The 23675-nt window shown below is 47.8% G+C and overlaps 1 protein-coding gene across 3 annotated transcripts in view; it reads left to right on the plus strand.

Moving 5' to 3' along the window:
- LOC110084525 (merlin) overlaps positions 1–23675 on the plus strand; it is a 27018-nt gene continuing 3343 nt past the window's right edge. The window contains exons 1-17 of one of the 3 annotated variants that reach the window (XM_072978355.2): positions 1–316; positions 4696–4810; positions 6637–6762; positions 8973–9095; positions 13744–13827; positions 15075–15143; positions 16078–16160; positions 16280–16355; positions 16836–16973; positions 17507–17581; positions 17833–17946; positions 19305–19427; positions 19628–19845; positions 21351–21486; positions 21786–21907; positions 22447–22606; positions 23444–23599. In XM_072978355.2, coding sequence (XP_072834456.2) covers positions 4721–4810; positions 6637–6762; positions 8973–9095; positions 13744–13827; positions 15075–15143; positions 16078–16160; positions 16280–16355; positions 16836–16973; positions 17507–17581; positions 17833–17946; positions 19305–19427; positions 19628–19845; positions 21351–21486; positions 21786–21907; positions 22447–22606; positions 23444–23599 — 1893 coding nt within the window. In that variant the 5' untranslated portion in view covers positions 1–316; positions 4696–4720. Of the gene's footprint in view, positions 317–4695; positions 4811–6636; positions 6763–8972; positions 9096–13743; positions 13828–15074; positions 15144–16077; positions 16161–16279; positions 16356–16835; positions 16974–17506; positions 17582–17832; positions 17947–19304; positions 19428–19627; positions 19846–21350; positions 21487–21785; positions 21908–22446; positions 22607–23443; positions 23600–23675 lie in introns of those variants that run through there. The other 2 variants (XM_072978356.2, XR_012080682.2) reach the window with 2 other exon arrangements.

A 23675-nucleotide genomic window follows, 5' to 3' on the forward strand; every position in this document is an offset into this window, starting at 1 on the left:
CACCGAGGCAGGAAATGGTTTACGTCCCTCCCATCACCTGGCAAAGTAAATTATTTGATTTCTCTAAAGGTAGCCGAGCTGACAGGCTCCAGGGCAGAGCAAACGGAGGAAGGTGAGCCCCTACCCTCCCGCCCCAGCACTCCTCGAGTGCAATTATTTCCACCGTAGTGATGGATAGATGGGCGATCCAAGGCATCCTTTCGGATTAAATGCCTGATTTGTTTATATATAAAAAAGTCTCCATTTGAGAAAAGGCACAAAGGAGCCAATTTGGACTCCAGCTGTGGGCACACTGAAGCACCCGGGCAACCTTGAGGTAAGAAAAGTCAGGGGATCGGGACCTTCCTTCAGACCCCTGAGCGGTTTTCTTCTCCTGTCATTGAATCAGAGCAGCGGGCGGGCGGTGGAATAATGGAATATAATAAAGGAGAAACAGGATGAATCAAACATGAGGCGTCTGTGCCTGGCAGGAGTGGCTTCTGCATTTTGCGTGTGTGGTGTGAATTTCTGGATCGAAATCTTATCAGTCTGGGCAACAGGAAAGCAAGCAAGGAGAGCAGGGTGGAAAAATAGTGTGCAATATATATGTATTTGTACCAATGGAGATTTCCACCTTGCATGCTTCTTTCTTTCTTTCTTTCTTTCTTTCTTTCTTTCTTTCTTTCTTTCTTTCTTTCTTTCTTTCTCTCTCTCTCTCTCTCTCTCTCTCTCTCTCTCTCTCCCCCCCCCTTCCATGGGGTGTGTTTCCACTGGCAGCCAGCTGCCGAAAACAGCTGCTGGGGGTGACTTCGGCTGGCGGTATTGTCTGGGCTTGACCTCCACCACATTTCTGCCTCCAGTTCCTCTGGGGAGGTTTGGCTCCTCTTTCTTGTATTGCCCCCCCGGGGGGGGGATATTTCGCTTGGGGGCCCCACATGGTCTTTCTTCTGGAGGTGCACAGCCCAACCAACGTGCTCGAAACGTCCTTGGGGAATGATGATGATGATGATGTTCCAGAGCAGGGGAGTTCCAAGTCTAGAAATCTCCCGGTGGGATCACCCCCTGGCGACACCTTTTGAAGGGGGCTGCTTTTCTTGTCTGCAATGTGGAGCAAAGGGTCTACTTTCCAGGGGTGTCGTGACAAGACCACGCCTTCCTGTGGCGAACCTGCCTGCCCCTTAAGATCCACTGCCAGGATCCTCCCTTCGGAGCTGAGAAAGGGCCCGATCAAGTTGCATGGTGGAGGGGTGTGATGTTGCTTTTAACCTCAGGCAGCCAAATGTCTTGAGCAAGGCCTGAGTAGAAGTGTGAACTACCCAGCAACAGGATCTTCTCGGTGCTGGCACCCCCAAGTTCTGAAACCCCCTCTCCTCGGTGTATTCTATGTATCTTGTTATCTTTTGGTAGCCCTGTGCCACCAACTCATCCCTCACTTTTGGAGATCCCACGAACCAGCGATCCCCGAAATGTCCCATCCTCCATGGCCCGGCTCAGCTCATGCAAACTCAAGGCGGTGGCTTCCTTTATTGAGTCAACCCATCTCATATTGGGGTCCTCCTCTTTTCCTGCTGCTTTCCGCCTTTCCCAGTATTTCTGCCTTTTCTCGAAGTGCTCAAAATAGGACAGACTCTGTTTCAACATGTTTGCCTCTAGAGAGCGTTCAGGCTTGATTTGATGTAGGACCCCCTTGTTTGTCTTTCTGGCAGCTGAGGGTAAACAAAGTTTTCCTTCAGCACCACATTTAGAACCATTCCCCCCCTCCCGTCAGCTTTCTTCTCTCTCCAGCTGACTCAGACATACATAGCAATCAGAAATGGCATATAGTCCCTATATGATCTGTTTATTTATCTGGCTGTGCTTGTCCTGCAACCAGTTGTTTTAACTCCAACCCACCTTGGAGACCAATATTTCTTAGAAATATTTACTGTCATCAATAATCAAGGATGAAGGGTGATTTTCACTCTCAGTGTCTGACATGTAATTAATTGGATTTTTAAAACAGACAGACAAACTTTGAATGGACCCAGCCAGAGGTTGGGAGTTCAGTTCCCCCCCCCCCACAGGGCGTCTTTGACAGGGGTTGGACTGGATGATCTTGAGGGTCCCATTTAAAAAAAAATACTTCTCAGCTCTATGGGACATGAGGAAGATATTTTTGAAGGCTGGTTGAATACTGAAGGCAGTTTCACCTGGCGCACAACGTCCAGGGTGTTGAATTGCAACGCATACCGTCCTGAACCATATAGGGGCATCGTTTGGGTGGAGAGATTTCAAGTCTTCTTGTGGAGCCATTAAGAGAAAAGAGAGTGCATTCTTTTTTTTAGCCCTGATAAACGTTCAGCTACATGCCTGGCAGGCAGGAAATTATGCCTGTCCAAAAACTCCGCTCCGCTCTTTAAATATTTCTCCCTAATCTTCAGGCACACTTAAGAGGCGTCAACCTTTGTAGGGCAGAATTCCCTGAGGGTAAATGCAATTTCCAACGCAGTGACACATACCTTTGTGGTATTCACAAGGTGTTCCTCATCCCCCCTTCGCTGCGAATTCTGCCCAAACGCAGGTTTAATTTGGAGACTGAGCCAACAGTTAAAACGTGTTAAAAGAATCAGATTAAAAGTTTATATAGACAACCTTCATTTAAACAGGTTCTTATCATTGATCTCAGAACTGCAGAGGTCCCTATAGATCATCCAGTCAAGAAGACGCCACAGGGGAAGCAAATTCTCAGCCTCTGGCTCCACAGCCAGAGACCTAAACCCCTGAGCTATCCAGCAATTAGTTTTATAAAAATAATTAATTATTATAATCTTAGAACTGCAGAGCTGGAAGGGACCCTATAAGATCATCCAGTCCAGCCCCTGCCAAGGAGGTCCTGTCGGGAATTGAACTCCTAACCTCTGCGTCCAGATGCCGAAAGCGTGTCCCAGAGATCACTCTGGCGAAGCTTTTTTTGGGGGGGAGGGTCAGACATGCACAGTAACTCCTCTGAAGGACTCCTTGCCTGCTATTTTATAGACCCCCAACCCATCCACCCACCCATGCTGGTTTTTAGCCTCTCCTGCTTCAGATTCTGGCCCTACTCACACCAGACATGCGGGTTCTCCCTGGATCAATTCTTATCCCAGAACGCCACCCTCGAGCCCCAGAGAGCGCGATGAGCTGAAAGTGGTCCAGCACCTTTCAAGTTCGGACAAAATTCCGGAGGGAATTCCCCACTCTCTGGGTTAATGGAGTCGCCAGCCTTTACAGCGGGATTCTTTTTCAAAATATTACCCCCTCTAGTTTTTAGGCGGCGGTGGTGGCTCACACCTGGCATTTTCAGGGGGCTTCACTGATCCCAGGGAAAGGTGTGGTATGCAAAATTGGCCACCCTCTTTAGCCTTTTGTGGGGCAAATTTGTGATGTGGAATGGGGCTGTGTATGCAGTGAGAAATACAGATCCTCAACCAGTCTTGGGGGCTGGAAGCAGACCCGTTCCTTAACCAAGATCTTTAAAGCCAGTCACGTCCCCTTTGTAAATTTATTTAACTCTCGTCCTCTATGGAAGAATAGGAAGCCAGGGTTTCTCGGATAGAGCTCTGGCTTCCTCGGGCAATCTAGATCTGCCTGCAGATTTGGGTTAATTTTATACCTGTGAATGTGAAATCTATAAATTAGCCCTGTGCAGTAAATGAATTGAAAATTATGTTGTGCTCTCCAGTTGTATCTGAGTTACGGGGAACCCTTCCTAGGGGTTTTCCTGCTGATGCTCTGAGACACCCCCCCTGGCACCTTGCCCGAAGCTGCATTGCAGGCAGTGGATCTGCCACCCTGGGACCCTCTAGTTGATCTCTGATGGTCTCTCTCCCAGGAAGCAAAGTGGGGATTAAAATCCTCAGCTATTCCCGGCTCAGCAACCCAGCCCTCCAACCCACTGAGCTATGCCAGTTCAGCCCTCTGCAAAAGCGAGGGTTTATTCGTTAACTCTCTGGGAGGAAATGTCCTTTCCTACAACTGGCAGCCGCCCCCTCTCCCCAAATTGTAATCTTGGCATTTTTTTCCTCCTTTCGCCTTCCCTCCAAAGGTAAATAAAGGTGTTCTTAGATGAAATACCTGCAGCCGCATCGTTGGCTTGTGCGTCTCACTTTAGCCGAGCCTTCCAGGCGAAACATTTTTGTGCTAGCCGGAAACGGTTTGAATCAAGGGTCTGCAGATGCAATCCTCAGCCAGTGAGACTGTTTCTGTGGCCCCGATCCCATTACACCCCAGGGGACGGGAAAGTGTCCTGTGGCCAAAGAGCCCGGGTTTCTCTTTCAAACTAATTTCAGGGGTCCCTGCAGCGTTCCGGACCAAAAATGAAATGTATTTTTTTCCAAAACTGAAAATTGGTTTCTTTTTTTAAAAAAAAAATTATTGCATTTTTGGGGTCCTCCAGGCAGCTTCCAGAGGATCTTAGACACAGATAATGGGTGCCTGCCTTTTATTTTTGTTTTCTGCTATGTTTTAATCAGGAGTTTTACTCCATATTTCATTACTGGTGGCTGTCTTGAGGGCTTTGTGTAATGCAATGCAATGAATGGAACTTCCATGTTCAGGAGCACCGTATCTGTGTGTCAATTGATAGGGGCCAAGAAACAGCAGTAAGCCATTCCCCCCCGAATAAACGTGCATAGGGTTGTGCTGTTAACAGCACCACTTTCTGTTTACGCTGCAGCTTCTCTTATTCTTTAATCCTAGGCATAGCGGCGGAGGCTTTTCAGAAATGTCCATCACGGGACTGAAGAAACAACAGCCTAAAATGTTTAAAGTCAAAGTCACAACCATGGACGCGGAGATGGAGTTTAGTTGCGAGGTGAAGTTTGGGCTTCGAAAACCATAGGGGCCAAAAAATCAAACTGATGCTGGAACGGCCGATTCAGAGATGGGTTGTTCCATCTGTATTATTCTCCATTCAATACCCTATCCTGTCAAATCTTTCCCTCTATGTCGAAAACCAGTGTGATCAGGGGGAATATCAGACTGAATCTTCCTCTGTCATTTTCCTCGTCTGTTGATATAACAGAAGATAATTTTGAAGCCAAAAAAACAAAAAACAACAACAAAAAAAAAACAAAAAAAAAACCCAGAGTTTGGGAAATGCGGTAAATATCCAAAACAGGCTGCAGATGCATGAGTTGTGGGTAAAAATTGGTTAATTAAATCATTTGAGGCTGTGCGCTCTCTCTCTGCGTGAGTCTCTGTTATAACTTTCCTTCTCTTTCATTGGCTTTGTTAAGGCAACAGGTAATTTGTGCTGCAGTGCTTTTGCCATGGAGATTGGCAGGAAGACCTCTTCTTTCCAGAGTCTGCCCGTTGCTTCCCTGCATGAATGGCTACCGTCGGCTGTCTTCAGTCCCAGCAAGAGTCCTGGCCAGGCCAGTGACATACAGAGGCTCAACGGGCAGACACTCTTAAAGTAAATTGATCTCCTCTAGAAAAGGGAGATGTTTCCACCTAGCGTTTAATAAACAAGCTGGTGATATAAACTGGGTATTAAGGATGGCATTGTCTGTGTCAGACACGACAGGAAACATTCATAAATAAATATGAAGGGAAGACCAGAGCGTGGTTCCTTCTTGTCAAGCCTCGCTTTTCGAAGCTGCCTTCGCTTCAGGAGAAAAGGTTGCTAATTATTCGTTCCAGGCAATCCGAAATTGCAGACTCGAAGTTCTCTCTTCCTTTCCAACATGGCACTTATTGGAAGGTTTATGGTTTTTTTTAAAATTGTATAAAAGCTGCAGTACAGACCTGGTGGTTTCCTGTGAAGATGGGGAAAATACCTCCACAATGCAGGTCTGAAATTTCAAGCAAGGAACAGAAGCAGAGACAGGAAAACATCACAGATTTGCCACAGTGAAAAACTGGCTAGGGTCAGCCACGATTGACACTGTTGTAAATGTTCTGCTGATTTGTATGTAGAGAAAGCCTGCTGGGTTAAGGCAAAAGTTTGTCTGATTCAGTGGCTTCTCTGCCCCATCTGACGGCTCTGGAAAGAAGACCACAGGACATGAAAAATAAAATTAAATTAAAGATAATCATCCCACTTCAATAGAAGCCCCTTATCTGCAGGATCACTATCAACTGATTTATTCATCCACAGTCTAAAACTATTAAAAATATTAAAAGAAACATTTTAGAAATCTCTCTCTATATATATCTGAAGTCACCAGAACAGGCCACTAGAGAGGGAGACCATGCTATGCATAGCTGCTAGAATTGCTTTTGCTGTAATCTACGTTTTTCAGCATCTGCCAGGGGCATGGGGGGGGGGCTTGGAAATGACCCTCTGCGGATATGAGGTGGTGATGTCCCTACTGGACCACATGGCTCCCTTGCTAATTCTTCCCCTACCCACTGAAAAATTTTGTCCAGCCACCTCTGTGCTTTCTGAAACAAGGAGGGCTAGGGACTTGATATTTAAATGGGCTGTCTTTGCAAAGCTGGAACTCGAGAGGCGGAATTCTGCGCCCAGTTCTACAGGCGACACTTTTCCTGTACTTGCGCAGAAAGTAGTTCTGTGAACCTGTCTTAAAGGACAGACTGAAGACAGTGGGGCGGGGGGGAGAAGGCGTTATTTTCAAAAATGGAGTGCTGTCATTGTGATCCTTCTTCTTTTTTATTTTTTTAATCTCGCCGCAGATAAAATGGAAGGGGAAAGACCTTTTTGACCTGGTTTGCCGTGCCTTGGGCCTTCGAGAATTCTGGTTCTTTGGCTTGCAGTATCCGGTCAAAGGAATGGGCACTTGGTTGAAGATGGATAAAAAGGTGGGGAAGCTAGAGTTCCCTTTCCCAAAAAAGAAAAAAGAAAAAAAAGGATGATGGCTCTACCCTCTAAAGGAATATGAAGGCAGATCTATTCGTCCCCAACATCCTGATTCGTGCTTTCCCTCACGGCAGTTTCTGAAGCTCCTGGCCTTCTGTGGGTCCCTCTGTTATTTTATGGTAGAAACAACATCGATAACAGCTCCCCTCAAACCTGCGATGGGGGTCATTCGCCTTTAAAATAGGCCCTCCTCAGACATGGCTTAAATTCTTCTCCCCCCCATTTTTTTTCAAAACTGAAAATGGACTTCCAGACACGTCACGTTTCATTTGTGGGAAATTAGTCCCAATTCTATAAAAGTTGCCTTTCCACGATCTATATCGTGGAAGCTCACGGCTGTGATTGGGAGCCAAACTCACACATGCCTGTGTTTTAATGATCATCTTCCCCGCCACGCTGACTTCAGTTATTTTTCGTGATCGGCGTTTCCGTGTTACTCTTGGGTTGCTTTAATTGTTACCCTGTCTCCTTCTTCCAGTCTTCTGGGGAGAGGGGAAGACACATCTGCCACCTCTTTGTCCAAAATGACAGTCTTTATTTTTGCGGCAAGCGTTAAGGGATACCTGTCTGGGACCACTTTTTTTTAAAAATCACACACATTGCGTTTATGAGTAAAAACCCCACTTCCTCAGGATGGACCTCACCCTTGGATGGAGAGTGCAGGAAAAAAATCGTCCCCCCCAAATTTCAGGCAGAAGTTTGTGCCGAGTCTGCCGGGATGAATTGAGTCTAGACTCAGGTAGCAAGATGAGCTGGGGAGGCGTCATCTCAGGTATTCCTCCTTGTAAGCAAGGTGGGAATTTTTCATCCCAAAATCCAAACAGAGGATTTGCTTAGAACTCCTTTGTGCCTGCCCAGACCTCACCATCCCATTGCTTGCTTCAGAAACATTAGTTTTCCTGCAGGCTGGGGCTTATTTTTTTAGTTTGTTTTCATTTTTCTCTGCTTGGGCTGGAGATCCAGTCTCACACAACTCCCGTTTTTGGTCCCCTCATCATCCTTAGCTTCCGTGAAGTCCTTCCTTCCTTCCTTCCTTCCTTCCTTCCTTCCTTCCTTCCTTCCTTCCTTCCTTCCTTCCTTCCTTCCTTCCTTCCTTCCTTCCTTCCTTCCTTCCTTCCTTCCTTCCTTCCTTCCTTCCTTCCTTCCTTCCTTCCTTCCTTGTATCCATGATCTTCCTTCCTTCCTTCCTTCCTTCCTTGTATCCATGATCTTCCTTCCTTCCTTCCTTCCTTGTATCCATGATCTTCCTTCCTTCCTTCCTTCCTTCCTTCCTTCCTTCCTTCCTTCCTTCCTTCCTTATATCCATGATCTTCCTTCCTTCCTTCCTTCCTTCCTTCCTTCCTTCCTTCCTTCCTTCCTTCCTTCCTTCCTTCCTTCCTTCCTTCCTTCCTTCCTTCTTTCCTTCCTTCCTTCCTTCCTTCCTTCCTTCCTTCCTTCCTTCCTTCCTTCCTTCCTTCCTTCCTTCCTTCCTTCCTTCTTTCCTTCCTTCCTTCCTTCCTTCCTTCCTTCCTTCCTTCCTTCCTTCCTTCCTCTCTCTCCATCATCAGCCCCTTCCTTTCCTTTCCTTTCCTTTCCTTTCCTTTCCTTTCCTTTCCTTTCCTTTCCTTTCCTTTCCTTTCTTTGGGAGCACCAGGGAAGCTGACAAGAGTCAGCCACCAAGCAATAGAAAGGAAGGCCAACTCGGAGGACCTTTCTCCTGGTCAGTTTCAGGGAATGGAGATGCATCTCAGGCTGCGCGAAAGCGGCAAGGTCAGAAAATGCCCTCCATTTCACCTGCAAACAGGGAAATCAGGGAAGGAAATTTCCCTTGGTGAAAGCTTATGCAATCCTCCCCCCCCCCCAAGGAAGGGTGGTTGAGCTTTCCAGTGAGTACTCTGTGACAATGGAGAAGTGGTCTGAGTCCTCTTCCCATCTGCCAGAGTCAACAGGGTCAAGACTCGGGATAAGGAATCTGTTGTCCAACCGCATCTGGAAGATCTTGCCTTCCTACAAGCGTAGGTTGTTAAAAGATGTGCGGGGATGGGGGACCCATTTCCAAATCTGCACCCCTCTAGGGAAGAAGAACTGGCTCCAGAGCTCAGGAGGTTGGAGGTGTGGAACTCTGGGAATCTCGGCAGCCCCGCTGAGCTGCTCCGCTTTCTCTCAAAAACAGGTTTTGGAACAGGACGTCCCCAAGGAAAACCCCGTCAGCTTTCGTTTCCTGGTCAAATTTTACCCTGAAAAAGTGGAAGAGGAACTTCTGCAGGAAATCACCCAGCACCTCTTCTTCCTGCAAGTAAGAAAGCATGGGTTTCATTTCATTTACCTTCGGGTAGTGTGGGCGGCATATAAGTTAAATAAATAAATAAATAAATTTCACGCGGCCTTGGGAGTGGCCTTGTTGAATGCAGGGGTATTGTGCTTTTTGGCCATGAAGATCCAGGTCGAAACCAGACTGTTGTGGACCCATCAAATCCATAAGAATTTTATTGATTCAATGGGTCTACTCTAGATTAGCAGCTGGATGAAGGCTGGTTTTGAGTAACCATGGTTGAGCATCCCCCTTTACTTTTTTTGGGGGGGGTCTTTAGTGATAACCCCTCCCTGCTTCCTTGCTATTTCTATTGCTTTTAATTCGCTCTCCTGCTTTGGACCCAATCCACCCAGCTACCCACAAGGAGAACATGACACAAGCAGAAGTTTCTAGTCCTCATGGGTACTCAGAGAAGGCAGTGGTACCCTTCCTGATTTTCCTTGGGGTGGCTTCTGAGTGACCAGGGAAAAGAAATCTAAGCCAGAAAGAAGACTGACAGATTGGCTGCAAAGGTCGGTGGATGGAATCCTATTGATGATTTATGCATGCATAAGTGAAATTGCATAATTTGCAGCAACTAATTGTACTAATTGATGAGGAGCCTGTTGGGCGACTGGACAACTGGCACAACATAAATTAGCAGCAATTCATCCCTTGTATGTTATTTCACTTATGCATGCTTGTATATCGTAAATAGGATTCTGGGCAGATTTGGGGTGTACTCAACCAATGAAGTACACCTCAAATCTATATTTCTTTAAGCATTGCTTTCCACATATCTTGTATTACAAAAGAAAAAAACCAAGGCTGTCTGGAATGTAAGGCTACCAGAACTATTTCGGTAGGTTTTTATGGATCAGAATCCACTTCTTTAGACACACGTTACAATCTATGACCTCGGATGTGTAAAGAAGTAGATTGTGGGGTTGTTGTGGCATAGAAGAAGCAAAGCGATATGTTGAGGGTTTTAGCTAGGGACCCTAAAAGTCAAAGAGATGGAGAGTTTTTCAAGTAGGGTACTGTGACCTAAATCCTGTTACGTAGCTACGCCTGCGTAACACAAAGCTGCAGAAGCAATAGGGGAGAAAAAAAAATCACAGCAGGGTCAGGCTCACCCGTCACAAAACAAATCCTTTCATGAAGTGCAAAACCATGATCTGAATGCCCCAATCATGAATGAACTGGTCATGTAAACAGAGTGACCTATTGCCCGACTGTGACGTCAACCCTAATCTGAACCTCTCTAGTGATTGCGGAAGGCTCACTGCCTGCAGGCACAACTTTTTGCAACATCTGCTTGAACAGGATTTCGGTATGATCACCCAACCATATTTTCAGCTCCCTACAGCCTTGGCCATCATGAGAATGGGGCCTCTGGAGGACCTTAACATCTCTGTTTGACTCGGTGTGGGCCACTTCACGGCAGCTGACCTCACTCTTCTCCCCCCCCCCCGGACACTCTGGTGGCCACAAACACCCCCAATTAAGGGGGAAACAAATTAACGAGGAAGAAGCAGGAATAACTACATGTTTCCTTCTAGTTGAACCCCTAGCCAGCCCCAACTTTGAACATGGCACTCTTTTCCTGTTTCATTCTAAGAGTCAACATGCTAGATCTTTGGGTCCTTTTAAGGAGACGGGCGGGGCAAAAATATTTTAAGTAAAGAAATAAAAGAAATAGGAGGCATTAATTTCCTTGTGCGTTTTTGCTTGTTTGTTTTGTTTTGTTTTTCAAGATCAGCTTGGCAATGATTGGCCTTGAGCTGTTTTGGAAAGAGAAGGTTCTCTTGAAAGCACTTTTAAAAAAGTGTTTTCCCCTTTCTTCTCTTGAACTCGCCTCAGCTTGTTTGGACTTTGAGGAATGTGATTCAGGGGAACGTTTCCCTCCCACCTCATTTCCAAAAGACAAGGGGAGGCGAAGCAAACCTTTTCAACGAGCAGGCAGTCCTGAACCAAAAGCCACACCTGCCACATACCTGTCTACAGGTGGGTGGCAGGACAAGTGCAGGCATTGGGACCTTCGATTCATGGGGTGGTATTCCAGCAGGCCCTTTCCTGCCTCTTCTATAATTATACAGTATTAGAATCCAACAAGGCTGCGTTAATTGCAGGACAGAAACTTTGAAGTTCACAAACCCCTCTAAAACAGGAGGCGCTCAGAACTCGGAGAAGCGGACAATTTTTTTGTTGGTACATTTTTGTGGTTTTTTTCCCCAACAATCTACCAGAATTCACAATTTTCTTCCCTTTCTTTTATGGTGGTGGTGGTGGGGTAAAAATATTTCAGACAGACAAACAAACAAACAAACAAACAAACAAACAAACAAATGCAACACATTTATTCTTCCAGACTCGGGGAGGGAGGGAGAAAAAGGATCTGTTTATGAATGGATGGATGGATGGATGGATAAAATTTCTATACCAGCCAACAATGGATACAGTGGGGTCTTGACTTAAGAACGGCTTGAGTTAAGAACATTTTGACTTAAGAACTGCTCTCATAGGAAAATATTGACTTGACTTACATACTTAGATTTGAGTTAAGAACTGAAAAAAAACCACGTGGGAGGCAGGGAAAGTGCAAAATGTGAACTTTCAGTTAACTGTTGGCCAGTGAAAAGGGTGCCTGCCTGCTTCCTCACTGCTCCCAGCGTTTAGAGCAGGCTTGTCCAACCTGCGGCCCGAGGGCCACATGCGGCCCAGGTCAACTCGTAATGTGGCCCAGTGCAATTTTTTATTTTAAAAGGAATTCCAAAGTTTCAAGTTACACTGCTGGTGCTTGCGGCCAGAATGCGGCCAGGGCACATCACAATGGTAGTGGGGGGAGAGGGAAGGAAAAAAGGAGTGGGAGGGGAGGTGAGCTGCATGACTGCATTGCACCGTCCCTGTCAATAGGTGGACCCCCTCCTGGCCCCATAAAGCCACCAGAGTTGAAGCTGGCAGCCTCTGCTGTCTGAGATCGCAGCTGCCGGTAAGCGCGCTTGGAGCGGGGCTGCGGAGGACGGCTAGGGGTGTCCCTCCCATGCGGCCCAAACCAAATGTATGTGCGGCCCAAACCAAATTTTCATCTTCTAATGTGGCCCAGGGAAGATGAAAGGTTGGACACCCCTGGTTTAGAGAGTGGGTTGGGAGACAGTCTTCAGACTGCCTGGTACTGTCCTGCCTGGACTGTATTTTCCCTGCCTTCTCTGAACCTTTCTTGACCTAAGAAAAAAAAGAAACAAAATATCCCCCTCTAGTGGTCGAAGGCGGAATAGCAGCTTCCCATTAGTTTCTATGGACGGAAAAGAGCAGATACGGATCAAATGGTTTTCAATGCATTCCTATGGGAAATGCAGATTTGACCTGAGAACTTTTTGACTTGAGAACCGCCTTCCAATACGGATTAAGTTCTCAAGTCAAGACCCCACTGTAGTTTACACAGGAAGCCTAAACGTGTAAGAATATTTGTCCCATCAACCCACCAAGGCTTAAATCAGACCAGACAGAATCAAAAACTTAACCAAACCTAGGCTATTTTCTCCCCGTGTTGTTTTGACACTGTACGCAAAGCTGGAGTGTCCTCTCCAGAGCACGAAGCCTGGGTAAAATCGTATGGAGGATAGGTTGTTACCCAAGCAGCAAATCCCCTCCCTCCACGTTGCTGAAGTAGTCCAGTGGAAAGTCAAGGGCCAATACAACTGGTTCCAGCGATGTCGCAGGAGTTGCCAGAATGACGCGAACTGCCTCAGGGACTCCGGCTCCAGATTCTGCCTCGAGGTTGACTCCTGAAGCCTCTTCCATCAGTGGATATACAGTAGCCACAAGCCAGTGGAGGTTTGAAGTCAGATCTTTCCTTCTCCTAGATGGGCTGCTTTCTATGGTTAACGAGCCCCACCTATCCGTTAACCAAACCAATGGTGGACAAACAGTAGGACAACATGCAATATAGCGCATAGATGACGTCTCATGAACTAAGCTCAAGGGAGCACATTACGAAAAGACACTCTCTATGGGTCTGTCTTCAACTGTTTCCTCAAAATTTGGAAGGGATGGGGCTTTGAGCTGGGGTGGGCTGGGTCGGGAGAAGGGATGCCTTAAATTTCAAGAAATTGTAGATTGATTTAATTTTTTTAAGCTTTTGAAATTCTGGAACCCAAATGCTAGGCTGGGCTTAGTCCAGGAGTCCTTAGGCACCAAGTTTGTTAATGCCCTGAATTCTGTGCTTGAAGAAGAGAACGTCTAATGGTTTCTCAGCTCCTTCTGGGAATGTACTCAGTGTAGACTGAGCCTGGGAAAATGTCCCCCTTTTGGACTACAACTCCCAGAAGTCCCAGCTAGGGCTCAGGCAGCCTATAGATTTGCAGATCATCATTATCCCTTGGGAATCACAGTCCAAAAAGAGTAACGTTTTCAAATCCTGGCAGGGAGGATCCTCCAACTGGACTTAAGTCTTATTCTTCAGTTTTGAAGGCCAGCCTTTTGGTATCCTACGCTTCTTTTATTTTTTTTCACTCGTAATTCAACTAACATTTACCTTTCGGACGCCAAGTCTAGTAAAAGTCTGGGCATGTACTGCTTTGTTTGCACATTTTGGCTGAGTCCTGGCTCTTTCTTCCTTTCTCCCCCCCCTTCCTCGTCCCCGCCTTAGGTTAAGAAACAAATACTGGATGAAGAAATTTTCTGCTCTCCTGAGGTGACCATTTTGTTGGCTTCTTACGCCGTTCAAGCCAAGGTGAGGCGTTTAAAACGGCTGTGTGGCTCTCTTTCATTTCTTCCTAATTTTTTTAAGCCACCTTGTTACTTCATGGAGCGTGTCTTAAAAGCTTTGCTGCAGAGTGGGGGGAAATGGGACATTCACAATTTTTTATGTATGGGATTAAAATATGTATGAGCATAATAATAAATAATCTTTTGCCATCAAGTCAATTCTGACTCCTGGCAGCCGTTTCTAGGGTTTTCTAGGTAAAGAATACTCAGATGTGATTGACCGTTCCTTTTACCCTTCTGGGGAATCAAACACCTAACCATGCCATCTTCAGACTTCTGGACATGGAATCCCTTTGGTTTAAGCTGTTGATCAAAGCACCTTAACTCTAAAGTCCCAGGGAGCTCCATGGCATCTCCAGGCCTGTGGAAATGGAGCCCCTTTGGTTTAAGTGGTTGGCAAAAGCACCTTAACTCTAAGGTCCCAGGGAGCTCCATGGCGTCTCCGGGCCTCCGGAAATGGAGCCCCTTTGGTTTAAGTGGTTGGCAAAAGCACCTTAACTCTAAGGTCCCAGGGAGCTCCATGGCGTCTCCGGGCCTCCGGAAATGGAGCCCCTTTGGTTTAAGTGGTTGACAAAAGCACCTTAACTCTAAGGTCCCAGGGAGCTCCATGGCGTCTCCGGGCCTCCGGAAATGGAGCCCCTTTGGTTTAAGTGGTTGGCAAAAAGCACCTTAACTCTAAGGTCCCAGGGAGCTCCATGGCGTCTCCGGGCCTCCGGAAATGGAGCCCCTTTGGTTTAAGTGGTTGGCAAAAAGCACCTTAACTCTAAGGTCCCAGGGAGCTCCATGGCGTCTCCGGGCCTGTGGAAATGGAGCCCCTTTGGTTTAAGTGGTTGGCAAAAGCACCACAACCCTTGGAAATCATTTTGGCGAACTGACTTCCAGTTGTTCGGAGAAAATTAGAAAAAGCTAAGATGAGATACATTCTCAAGCCAAACTGGGGGAGCTGGTGTGGAGCCTTGAGTCCAATCACTCTTTTGTCTATGTCCTGATCTCCAGCTAGAGCCCCTACTTTACACTTCTGCTTTTCTGCAAAGCAACTGAAACATCATCCTCATCTTAGAACTTCAGAGCTGGAAGGGGGGGCAATGCACCAAAGCTAGGGTGAAATGGCTCACGGCCACGTATACGTTTTGTGTGTATGCATATCATTTTGTCTCTTCCATCTCCTGACCTTTCTCTCTCTCTCTCTCTCTCTTTTCCATTTTATTCCAGTACGGGGACTATGACCCAAATCTGCACACGCCTGGCTTCCTGGTTCCTGAGGAATTCCTGCCCAAGAGGGTAAGGATTCGGCACCTTGCTTTTCTGAGAAAACAAAGTTGAGCCTGATCCAGACCAGGTGGAGGAGCCCGCAGGGTAAGGTCGGGAGGAGGTGGGCTGAGATTTTAGGACTGCAACGCATCAGGAAGAAACTAAGTCTAGTCCAGCCGTAGAAGGTCTTCATACTTCCAAATGGTTTCCGCTTTTAGATATTTTTCCCCCCAGTCCTTCGGCACAAAATGATACCGTGTTAAAGTAGTCGGATATACATGCGTAAAAGCAGGCCAATAAAATGTACAATATGAAAACACGACATTAAAATGAAGTGTAAATATTTATATGATAGGTGGAATAGGGACCTATTGACTCTAGAGCAGAAGAAGGAGGCTTGAAGGAGAGAGGATTGATTCTGTTGCCCAAGCCCCTGGCAATGGCGTAGCTGGTCCAGGAACCACAGAGCGGAAGCCCCAGGACTTTCTGAGCAACAGGGATGATGGCCTCTTCTGCGACTCTCCTCGGGCGTCTCTCTTCCCTCTTGAGCTCCACATTGAACCTCTTCCAAGCCGGGAGAGGGAACGGATTGTCCCAGGGAACAGGATGCCGTGGCAAGCCGGCATGCAAAATATTTGGTCTCGGAGGGGAAATCAAAAGCCGTCACGTCTACAAAAGACCTGCTCTTCAGTGTTCGATAGGGTCTACCCTGCGACCCTTCCCATTTTGGGGGGTAGGCGTAAGGATTGTCTTGATGGGTTCCTGCTCTTCCAGGGTTACAGCTCCACCACTGCCTCTGGGAAGACCACACAGACAATTTGGAGAATGAATCTCTCTCTTTTACATTTTGTAATGTCCTAAGAAACCTTGGCTTGTATTGAGTCCACTGACATGGCTATTAAGCATGTGTATATATTTTGTTTCATCTCTCTCTCTCTTTCTCTCTCTTCCTTTTTTTTCCCAGGTCCTCCGTCAATATCAGATGACGCCCAAGATGTGGGAAGAGAAGATTACAGCCTGGTATGCCACCCACCAGGGCATAGCCAGGTACTCTAAAACACCCTTTCCTTCATTTTTTTATTTAAAACAATGCTCACTTTCACATTTCAGTTGCCTGGTCTAGAAGGGGGCCCTTCTGTCTGCAGTTTCTCTCTCTCTCCCTTTAGGTATGAAGCAGAGATGAACTACCTAAAAATTGCACAAGAACTGGAAATGTACGGGGTGAATTATTTCCCCATAGCTGTAAGTATATTGGGGAGGGGGGTAGACATAGTGCTGGCCAGCCGCTGGCTACCTGATGGGGTAGCTGGTAAATCTGGAAGAAGAGCTTGTGGGGGCAGCTGCTGTCGGGGAGTCCAAAAAGGGAATTCATTTTCATAGCACCAGGGGGAGAAATGTTGAACCTTCAGGAGCCGGTCTTTTGTCAAGCTAAGGACTCTTAATTGCCCATCCAGGACTAAGCCAAAAATCGTGTTGCACATTAGCTCAGAAGGGGCCTTTAGGGGCTTTGCACGTGGTATAATCCTGCCTCTATGGACTTCTCTGGAGGAAGAGGACCAGGTAGAGGTTTCTTCCTTTGACCTCTGACACATGACCCAGTAGAATTATTTATGATGGCCAGAAGCCACATTTTGGACCGTTTTAGGTTGCTCTTCAGCTGCCCCCAGGAAACAATGGCAGTCAAACTCTCCATTTTTCACCCTGGGCTTTCTTCTTTGGCAGCAAAAGAAGAACCGCACCGACTTCCTGCTGGGCGTGGATGCCAAAGGGGTCCACGTTTACAGCATCAACAACCGCTTCTCTCCAGATAAGTCTTTCGAATGGAGCAGCATCCGGAACATTTCCTATAGTGAGAAAGAGGTATGGGGTGGGGGCGCAGGGGGAGGCACCCAAGGGCCCCCCAACAGGTGGAAAGAGGAAGGGTGGGTGTTTAGTGGATTTGCAAGCCACAGTATGTGGATCGGAAGCCAAGGAATGAATGGAAAATTCATAATGAATCATCGCTGGTCATGCTGAATGGGAAGTGATGAACCAGGTGGCACAAAGAGAGAGAGAGAGAGAGAGAGACAGACTTTTAGAGTAGACTTTTAGCCATGGGGGGGTGAGAGCAAGTTCTCATGCAGAAGCTCTGTTCTAATTTTGTTTATCATTAATTGTGGAGAAACAATGTGCAAGCTGTACAATGTGCAGGCTGTCCTAAAAACTCTCTCTGTGTGTGTGTGTGTGTGTGTGTGTGTGTGTGTGTGTGTGTGTGTGTGTGTGTGTGTGTGTGTGTGTGTGTGTGTGTGTGTGTGTGTGTGTGTGTGTGTGTGTGTGTGTGTGTGTGTGTGTGTGTGTGTGTGTGTGTGTGTTTAGGCAAGAGGATCACCACTCTGTCTTTCCACCCTCCCCAGCTCACCATCAAACCTATAGACAAGAAAGCCGAAGTCTTCAAATTCTTCTCCTCTCAGCCGAAAGTCAACAAACTGGTGAGAATTTCTGTTGTTGGAAGTTAGGCTTCCCTGAGGATGATGTTCTGCGGGTGCTATGGTAAATAATAAAAGCTTTATTTTGGGGGTGTGTGGGGGGGGGTTGCTGGATTGCCTGACTCTGAGCCCTCTAACCACTATGCCGTACTGCCTGCCTGCCTTCCATATGCACTACCTGTCATTGGGGGGAAAAAGGATATTAGGCCTTTTTCACCTCTGGTTCAGAGAGGACTTTTCTCTCCCCCTTACAGATCATGCAGCTGTTTATCGGGAACCACGACTTGTTCATGAGAAGGCGGCGGGTGGATCCCATTGAGATCCAGCAGATGAAGGCTCAGGCTCGGGAAGAGAAAGCACGAAAAAAGGCGAGTCTTGGAGAATTGATGGGGTGGGGGCATGCGTTTCAAAGGTACTTACAGAGTTTTGGGTCAAAACAGGATGTAGCCGTGCTGTCCATTTCCGATTATGATTTTTTTTTAATGTGGGAGGCTTAGGGGATGCTGTGACCCTCCAGCTGAAAAAGGCCACCCCAGAAAAATAAATAAATAATGGCATAGCGTCTCAGCAGAAGATGGAGAAAACTCATAGGCTTTGCTGCCCCCCCAAAAGCTTTAATCTGCTGTTCTTCAGTTCCCTCTAGTGGCCAGCTCTGATATTGCAACTTGGAAATATTTATAAAAACATGGAAGATAAAACCAAAGAGTATTTCTTTGGCCATTCAGGATGAGTCATGGAATAGCCTAGCAATGTCAAAAAGGCCTACCAAACCGTTTCTTGTAAAATGTCCTTAAAATGCTACATTTCAGAGTAACTCAATGTTTCTTGTCACAGGGTAACTAATGTGGATGTAGTTGGTTACACTTAAAGAAGCAATTTTGTTGCTCATTGCCCCTCAAAGTAACTAGTTACAGGTAACCCCATTACTTGTGGATAAATTACTTCCAAGTTCCGGGGAGTAAAAATAGAAGAGAATAAGTCACAGAGAATTTGATGTCACTTGATGGCAGCCAAAATCTGCGGCTGGAGATAGAGAGCGCATTTTGCCTCTTAGGGCCGGTCCGGTCCATCAGATGGATCGTGTCCTGAGCTCCTTGGAGGACCAACGGCACACAGGTCTGAAAAATATAAATACACTGGCCAGCTTTTGAGGCCTAGTGTTCATGAGTAGGAGCACCGAATCCATGGGGGATCAGTTCCAAAAAACCCCATGGATGCTGAAAAATGTGGATTATAGCAAATGCTATTATAGTACTGAATACATAGCATGGTCTTCTGCTTCTTCCAGTGGCCAGGAGGAAGTAACGTCCTTAAAATAAAATGATAAAAATATATCGTTTTGAGATATATTTTTTCTGGCAACTTCATTGTTTAAAAATATATACCGGTACTTTGGGGATTTTTCTTGTAACATTTTTAATTGCTTCAGGCCTTGGATGAAAGCATCAGCAGATACTGATCCCGCGGATAAGAGGTCCTACTGTATTTCAAAACGTCTCCATCCCAAAGAGATGGGCCTTGAACTTTTGACATCAAAGAGAGATGAGCGATGTGACTTTTTGCCAGCTTCCAGAGTCCTGGAATGCTGGTGGCATTTTGGAAGCTATCTTTCTGAGCAAGCAGCCCTTCTGGCCTCTCTTGAGAGATGCTGGGCTAAGTTCCAAAGCACTCCCACGAGGCATCCGTGTATGGCTGTGGTTGATGACGGGATGTGCCACTTTTCCAGATGGAGCACCAGCGGCTGGCCAGGGAGAAGCAGCTGCGAGAAGAAGCTGAGCAGGCCAAGGAGGAACTGGAACGGCGCCTCCTTGAGGTGGAAGACAAAGCCCGGCAAGCTAACGAAGCTTTGGTGAGCCTTGCCTCGGGGTCACGGGGGGGGGGGAGCTGGGGAGTGAATGAGGTCCAGCTTGCCAGGTCAGCGGAGTCCGGCTGAGAGCTGCAGGCCAACCATCTCTGGAGGAGGTCCGTTCTTGCTCCCTTCTCTTGCTATCTTCTCTTCCCTGCTCCCCAAAAAAACCCCATTACTTTTTTCTTCCCCTCCCTCCCCAGCTCCGCTCGGAGGCGGCGGCCGAGCTGCTGGCCGAGAAGGCCCAGATCGCCACGGAAGAAGCCAAACTCCTGGCCCAGAGTGCGGCCGAGGCCGAGCAGGAGCGCCAGCGGCTGGAGCTGGCCGCCTTGAAGACGGAGGAGGAGAAGCGTCTGATGGAGCACAAGGTGCGGGAGGCGGAGTTGATCGCCATGAAGCTGGTGAAGGAATCCGACCGAAGGTGAAGCCCCCGGGGACGGAGGGAGGGGGCCCCAGTGGGCTGGCCAAGGGTTCCTCTCTTCGACACAGTCTGGGGAACTCCCTTTTTGAGGATGATTGCTCCCCTTCGTGGCCCAGCCAAGGGAGAGGTCACCGAGAAAATTTAACTTGGCCAAGACCCAATTCCAGCAAGAATTTTGTCTTCAAGATTTTATTTTTAAAGTGAGGTGTGTGTCTCATGACCTCTGCAAATTACAGTAGGACCCCTCACAGGATGGAGATCGACTGACTCATTTATCCACAGTCTAAAAATATTAAAAGGAAAAAAAGCTAGAAATACTGTACAGCAGGCTTGTCCAACCTGCGGCCCGAGGGCCACATGCGGCCCAGGTCAGCTTGTAATGTGGCCCAGTGCAATTTTTTATTTTAAAAGGAATTCCAAAGTTTCAAGTTACACTGCTGGTGCTTGCGGCCAGAATGCGGCCAGGGCACATCACAATGGTAGTGGGGGGAGAGGGAAGGAAAAAAGGAGTGGGAGGGGAGGTGAGCTGCATGACTGCATTGCACCATCCCTGTCAATAGGTGGACCCCCTCCTGGCCCCATAAAGCCACCAGAGTTGAAGCTGGCAGCCTCTGCTGTCTGAGATCGCAGCTGCCGATAAGCGCGCTTGGAGCAGGGCTGCAGAGGACGGCTAGGGGTGTCCCTCCCATGCGGCCCAAACCAAATGTATGTGCAGCCCAAACCAAATTTTCATCTTCTAATGTGGCCCAGGGAAGGTGAAAGGTTGGACACCCCTGCTGTACAGTATATATGGTATATTTCCACAATGTATTTATCAGAGCTGACCATTAGAGGGAGCCAGAGACTGTGCTATGAATACCTCTTAGTGAAGAAGGCATAGCATGGTCTCTGTCCCTCTAGTGACCAGTTCTGGTAATGCATATGAAAATATTTGTCTCCCCCCCCCCACACCTTTTACCATCTCTCTCTCTCTAGAGCAGTGGTGTCAAACTGTGGCCCTCCAGATGTTCTTGGACTTCAACTCCCAGAAGCCTTCACCACCACCTCTGCTGGCCAGGATTTCTGGGAGTTGAAGGCCAAGAACATCTGGAGGGCCACAGTTCGACACCACTGCTCTAGAGAGTGAGATCACGGGTTTGCTATTATCTGCAGTTTTCAGTATCCAAACAGGGCTTGGGAATGATCCCAGTGGATGTGGGGGTCCGACTGTATGTACCCGAGTAAACAGCTGCTAAGATTATAGATGTCCTGATTTTACTTTACGGTTACCGTTACGCAACAAAGCCCACAGAGCTTTCCTGCAGGGAAAGATGCTTGGGCATGCTTCTGCGCCGTAAAGCCACCACATTCGTCACTACGTTTTGCCAGAGGTGGGACCTCAGAGGGTGAAAAGTGATCCCAGCCCCTGAAGCCAAAGTGGGGCCAGGGGCAGCTTGGCTTCCCCTGAACTCAAAGCAGCTGCCCGCCGAAAATAAGGCATTGTGTTTTTGCCATCCTGAACCCAGCGCCCACCCCGGGTTGCTCTCCTCCGATAGGGCCAAGGAAGCCGAACATTTGAAACAGGACCTGCAGGAGGCCAGAGAGGCAGAAGAAAAAGCCAGACAGAAACTCCGAGATGCCAGCAAACTGAATCACCCTCTCGTAAGTTTCTTTTTCCATAGGAGTGGCGAGGCAGGGCGGTGTAACGGTGAAGGGGCCAGCCCAGCGCAGGGGAAATCCACCTTCAGCGAGGCCCCTTCCAGATGTGGAACTCATTGGTGGGGAGCTTGGGCCCGTCCCAATCTCTCAGCCTGACCTACCTTACAGGGTTGGTTTTGAGGAGAGAGATGCATGTAAATAATACACACCCGTGTGAAATTAATGTAAATAACCATCCTTTCCGAGTCTGCACCCTTTCCGAATGGTTTCTAAACCTGCCTTCCTGTTTCCGCTCCTCCCAGGGCCCCTCTAAATATCCCCCCGTCTTCTCCCCCGACCCCTGTGGGGCTGACAAAGGACCCATAAAGCTGGATTTACGGGATATCGACCTGAAGAGGCTTTCCCTGGAAATTGAGCGAGAAAGGTACGAACTGTGCTCCTCCGGCTGAAATAACCAGAAGTCTAGACTGGCATCGCTCTGAAAATGTCCCAGTTTTCTTCTGTGGGGAGCTGGCCTCTTCAGCTTGTGCAAACGCAGGCAAAAGCATAAACACGGAACGTGAAGCGCATCCAATTTCTCATATTTTGAATAACGGAAGAGGCTCTCACTCTTCCTAAGTGCAGAGTATTAGCTATGCTAAATGTTGAATCTATGCATTTAAGCATAGATGCACAGAATCTACTGTATGCCTGGAAATGTGACCCAGCAAGCTACCTCCATTGCTAATGTTATTTGGGGAACGGTTGCTGTCTAACTGGGGAGTGTGTGTGTAGTGGTCTCCAGCCCTATGGAGGATTTGGGATGCACCCTCCCCATAAGCCCCACTGCCTTGCAGGTGGTGCACATCGGAGGGAGGGCGGCCCACGGGTTGCCTCTGAACATTGCAAGGAGAAATCTCACCTTGGGAATTCGCACACAGCTCCGATGTTTCCGTTTGCTCTGTTTCGCCATCTCCCCCCCAGATTAGATTACCTGGACAAGAGCCGGAAGTTCGAGGATCGGCTCCAGGAACTCAAATCCGAAATCCACGCCCTGAAAGTCGAAGAGAAACAGGCCGGGTTCTTCTCCCACTGGAGCGAAGTCCTGCGAACCTTGGACCAGCCGTCGGGGAATCCGTGCAAGGTTTCAACGCTGGCCGAGCATTTTTTTTTCCTGTTCTTAATTGGCGCTGCTTATAGGAGGCCTGTGCAGGATCCGACCACAAGAGCCCAAACTGGCAGCTGCTTCTGAGCGCCGACCCAGAGGGCCGCACAGCCAAACGCTTTTCTTTGGCGATGCCTCCGCCCGCCGTACGGGCTCCGTAATAACAGGAATGGGCCATGTCTGCCTTCCATAGGGTTTCTGGACTCCAACTCCCATGGTTCCTGACATCTGGCTATGTTCACCAGGCCTGAACCCCTAGATTCAAATAGCAAGAAAGGAGAGTCCTAAACTTTAGGAAAAACATTTTGATGGTGGCGTCGATGACCTCAGTGGGCTCCTCTTTCTTCTTGCTATTTGCCATCATGTAGTTTGCAATATGTGGCAAATGTATTAATGATCCTGACCTTGACTGCTCTGCTCAGGTCTTGCAAACTAATGGTCAAGGCACCCTTTGTGAGTCTGTCCATCTCACTTTAGGTCTTCCTCTTTTCCTGCTGCCTTCCCCCAGCATTGTCTTTTCCAGCGGACCTGGCTTTCTCCTGAGATGTCCGGGGTGTGACAGCCTCAGTTTCATCATTCTAGCTTCCAGAGGGAATTTGGGCTTGAGGTGATATCTTGCTTCCAGTTCCCGTTTCAAACGAGTCCGGCAGCCTTCTGTCTATCTGGGCACCCTTAGTCATATTTCTGTGCCCTGGCAGCAAGTCTCGAATATCTGGAGAACCGCAGCTGGCCCAGCCCTGACCAAGCAGACACAGCCGGATTTTGCGAGAAGCTCCTGTGAACAGCTAATAATTTGGATTTTTCCCCCTTCCCAAGGCTTCTTGGTGGATGAGGGCGCTGGAAGCAGACCTGTTCCAAAGCCTGCCCCAGCGCTTCCTGGCCTGCCCGCTCAACGTGACCGACTGCACTGCGCCCAGAACTTCGTCATTTCAGACGGATCCCCAGGGGACAGGAACCAGAAAGCACATCAAGGTAACTGGGCTAGATTATCTCCTGTGCCCCCTGATTTAAAGGGTGCCCCTGTTTGCCAGGCACTCTCCTGCACTGG

This window comes from Pogona vitticeps, chromosome 7 (genome assembly GCF_051106095.1).
Source record: "Pogona vitticeps strain Pit_001003342236 chromosome 7, PviZW2.1, whole genome shotgun sequence".
NCBI classification, from domain to species: domain Eukaryota; kingdom Metazoa; phylum Chordata; class Lepidosauria; order Squamata; family Agamidae; genus Pogona; species Pogona vitticeps.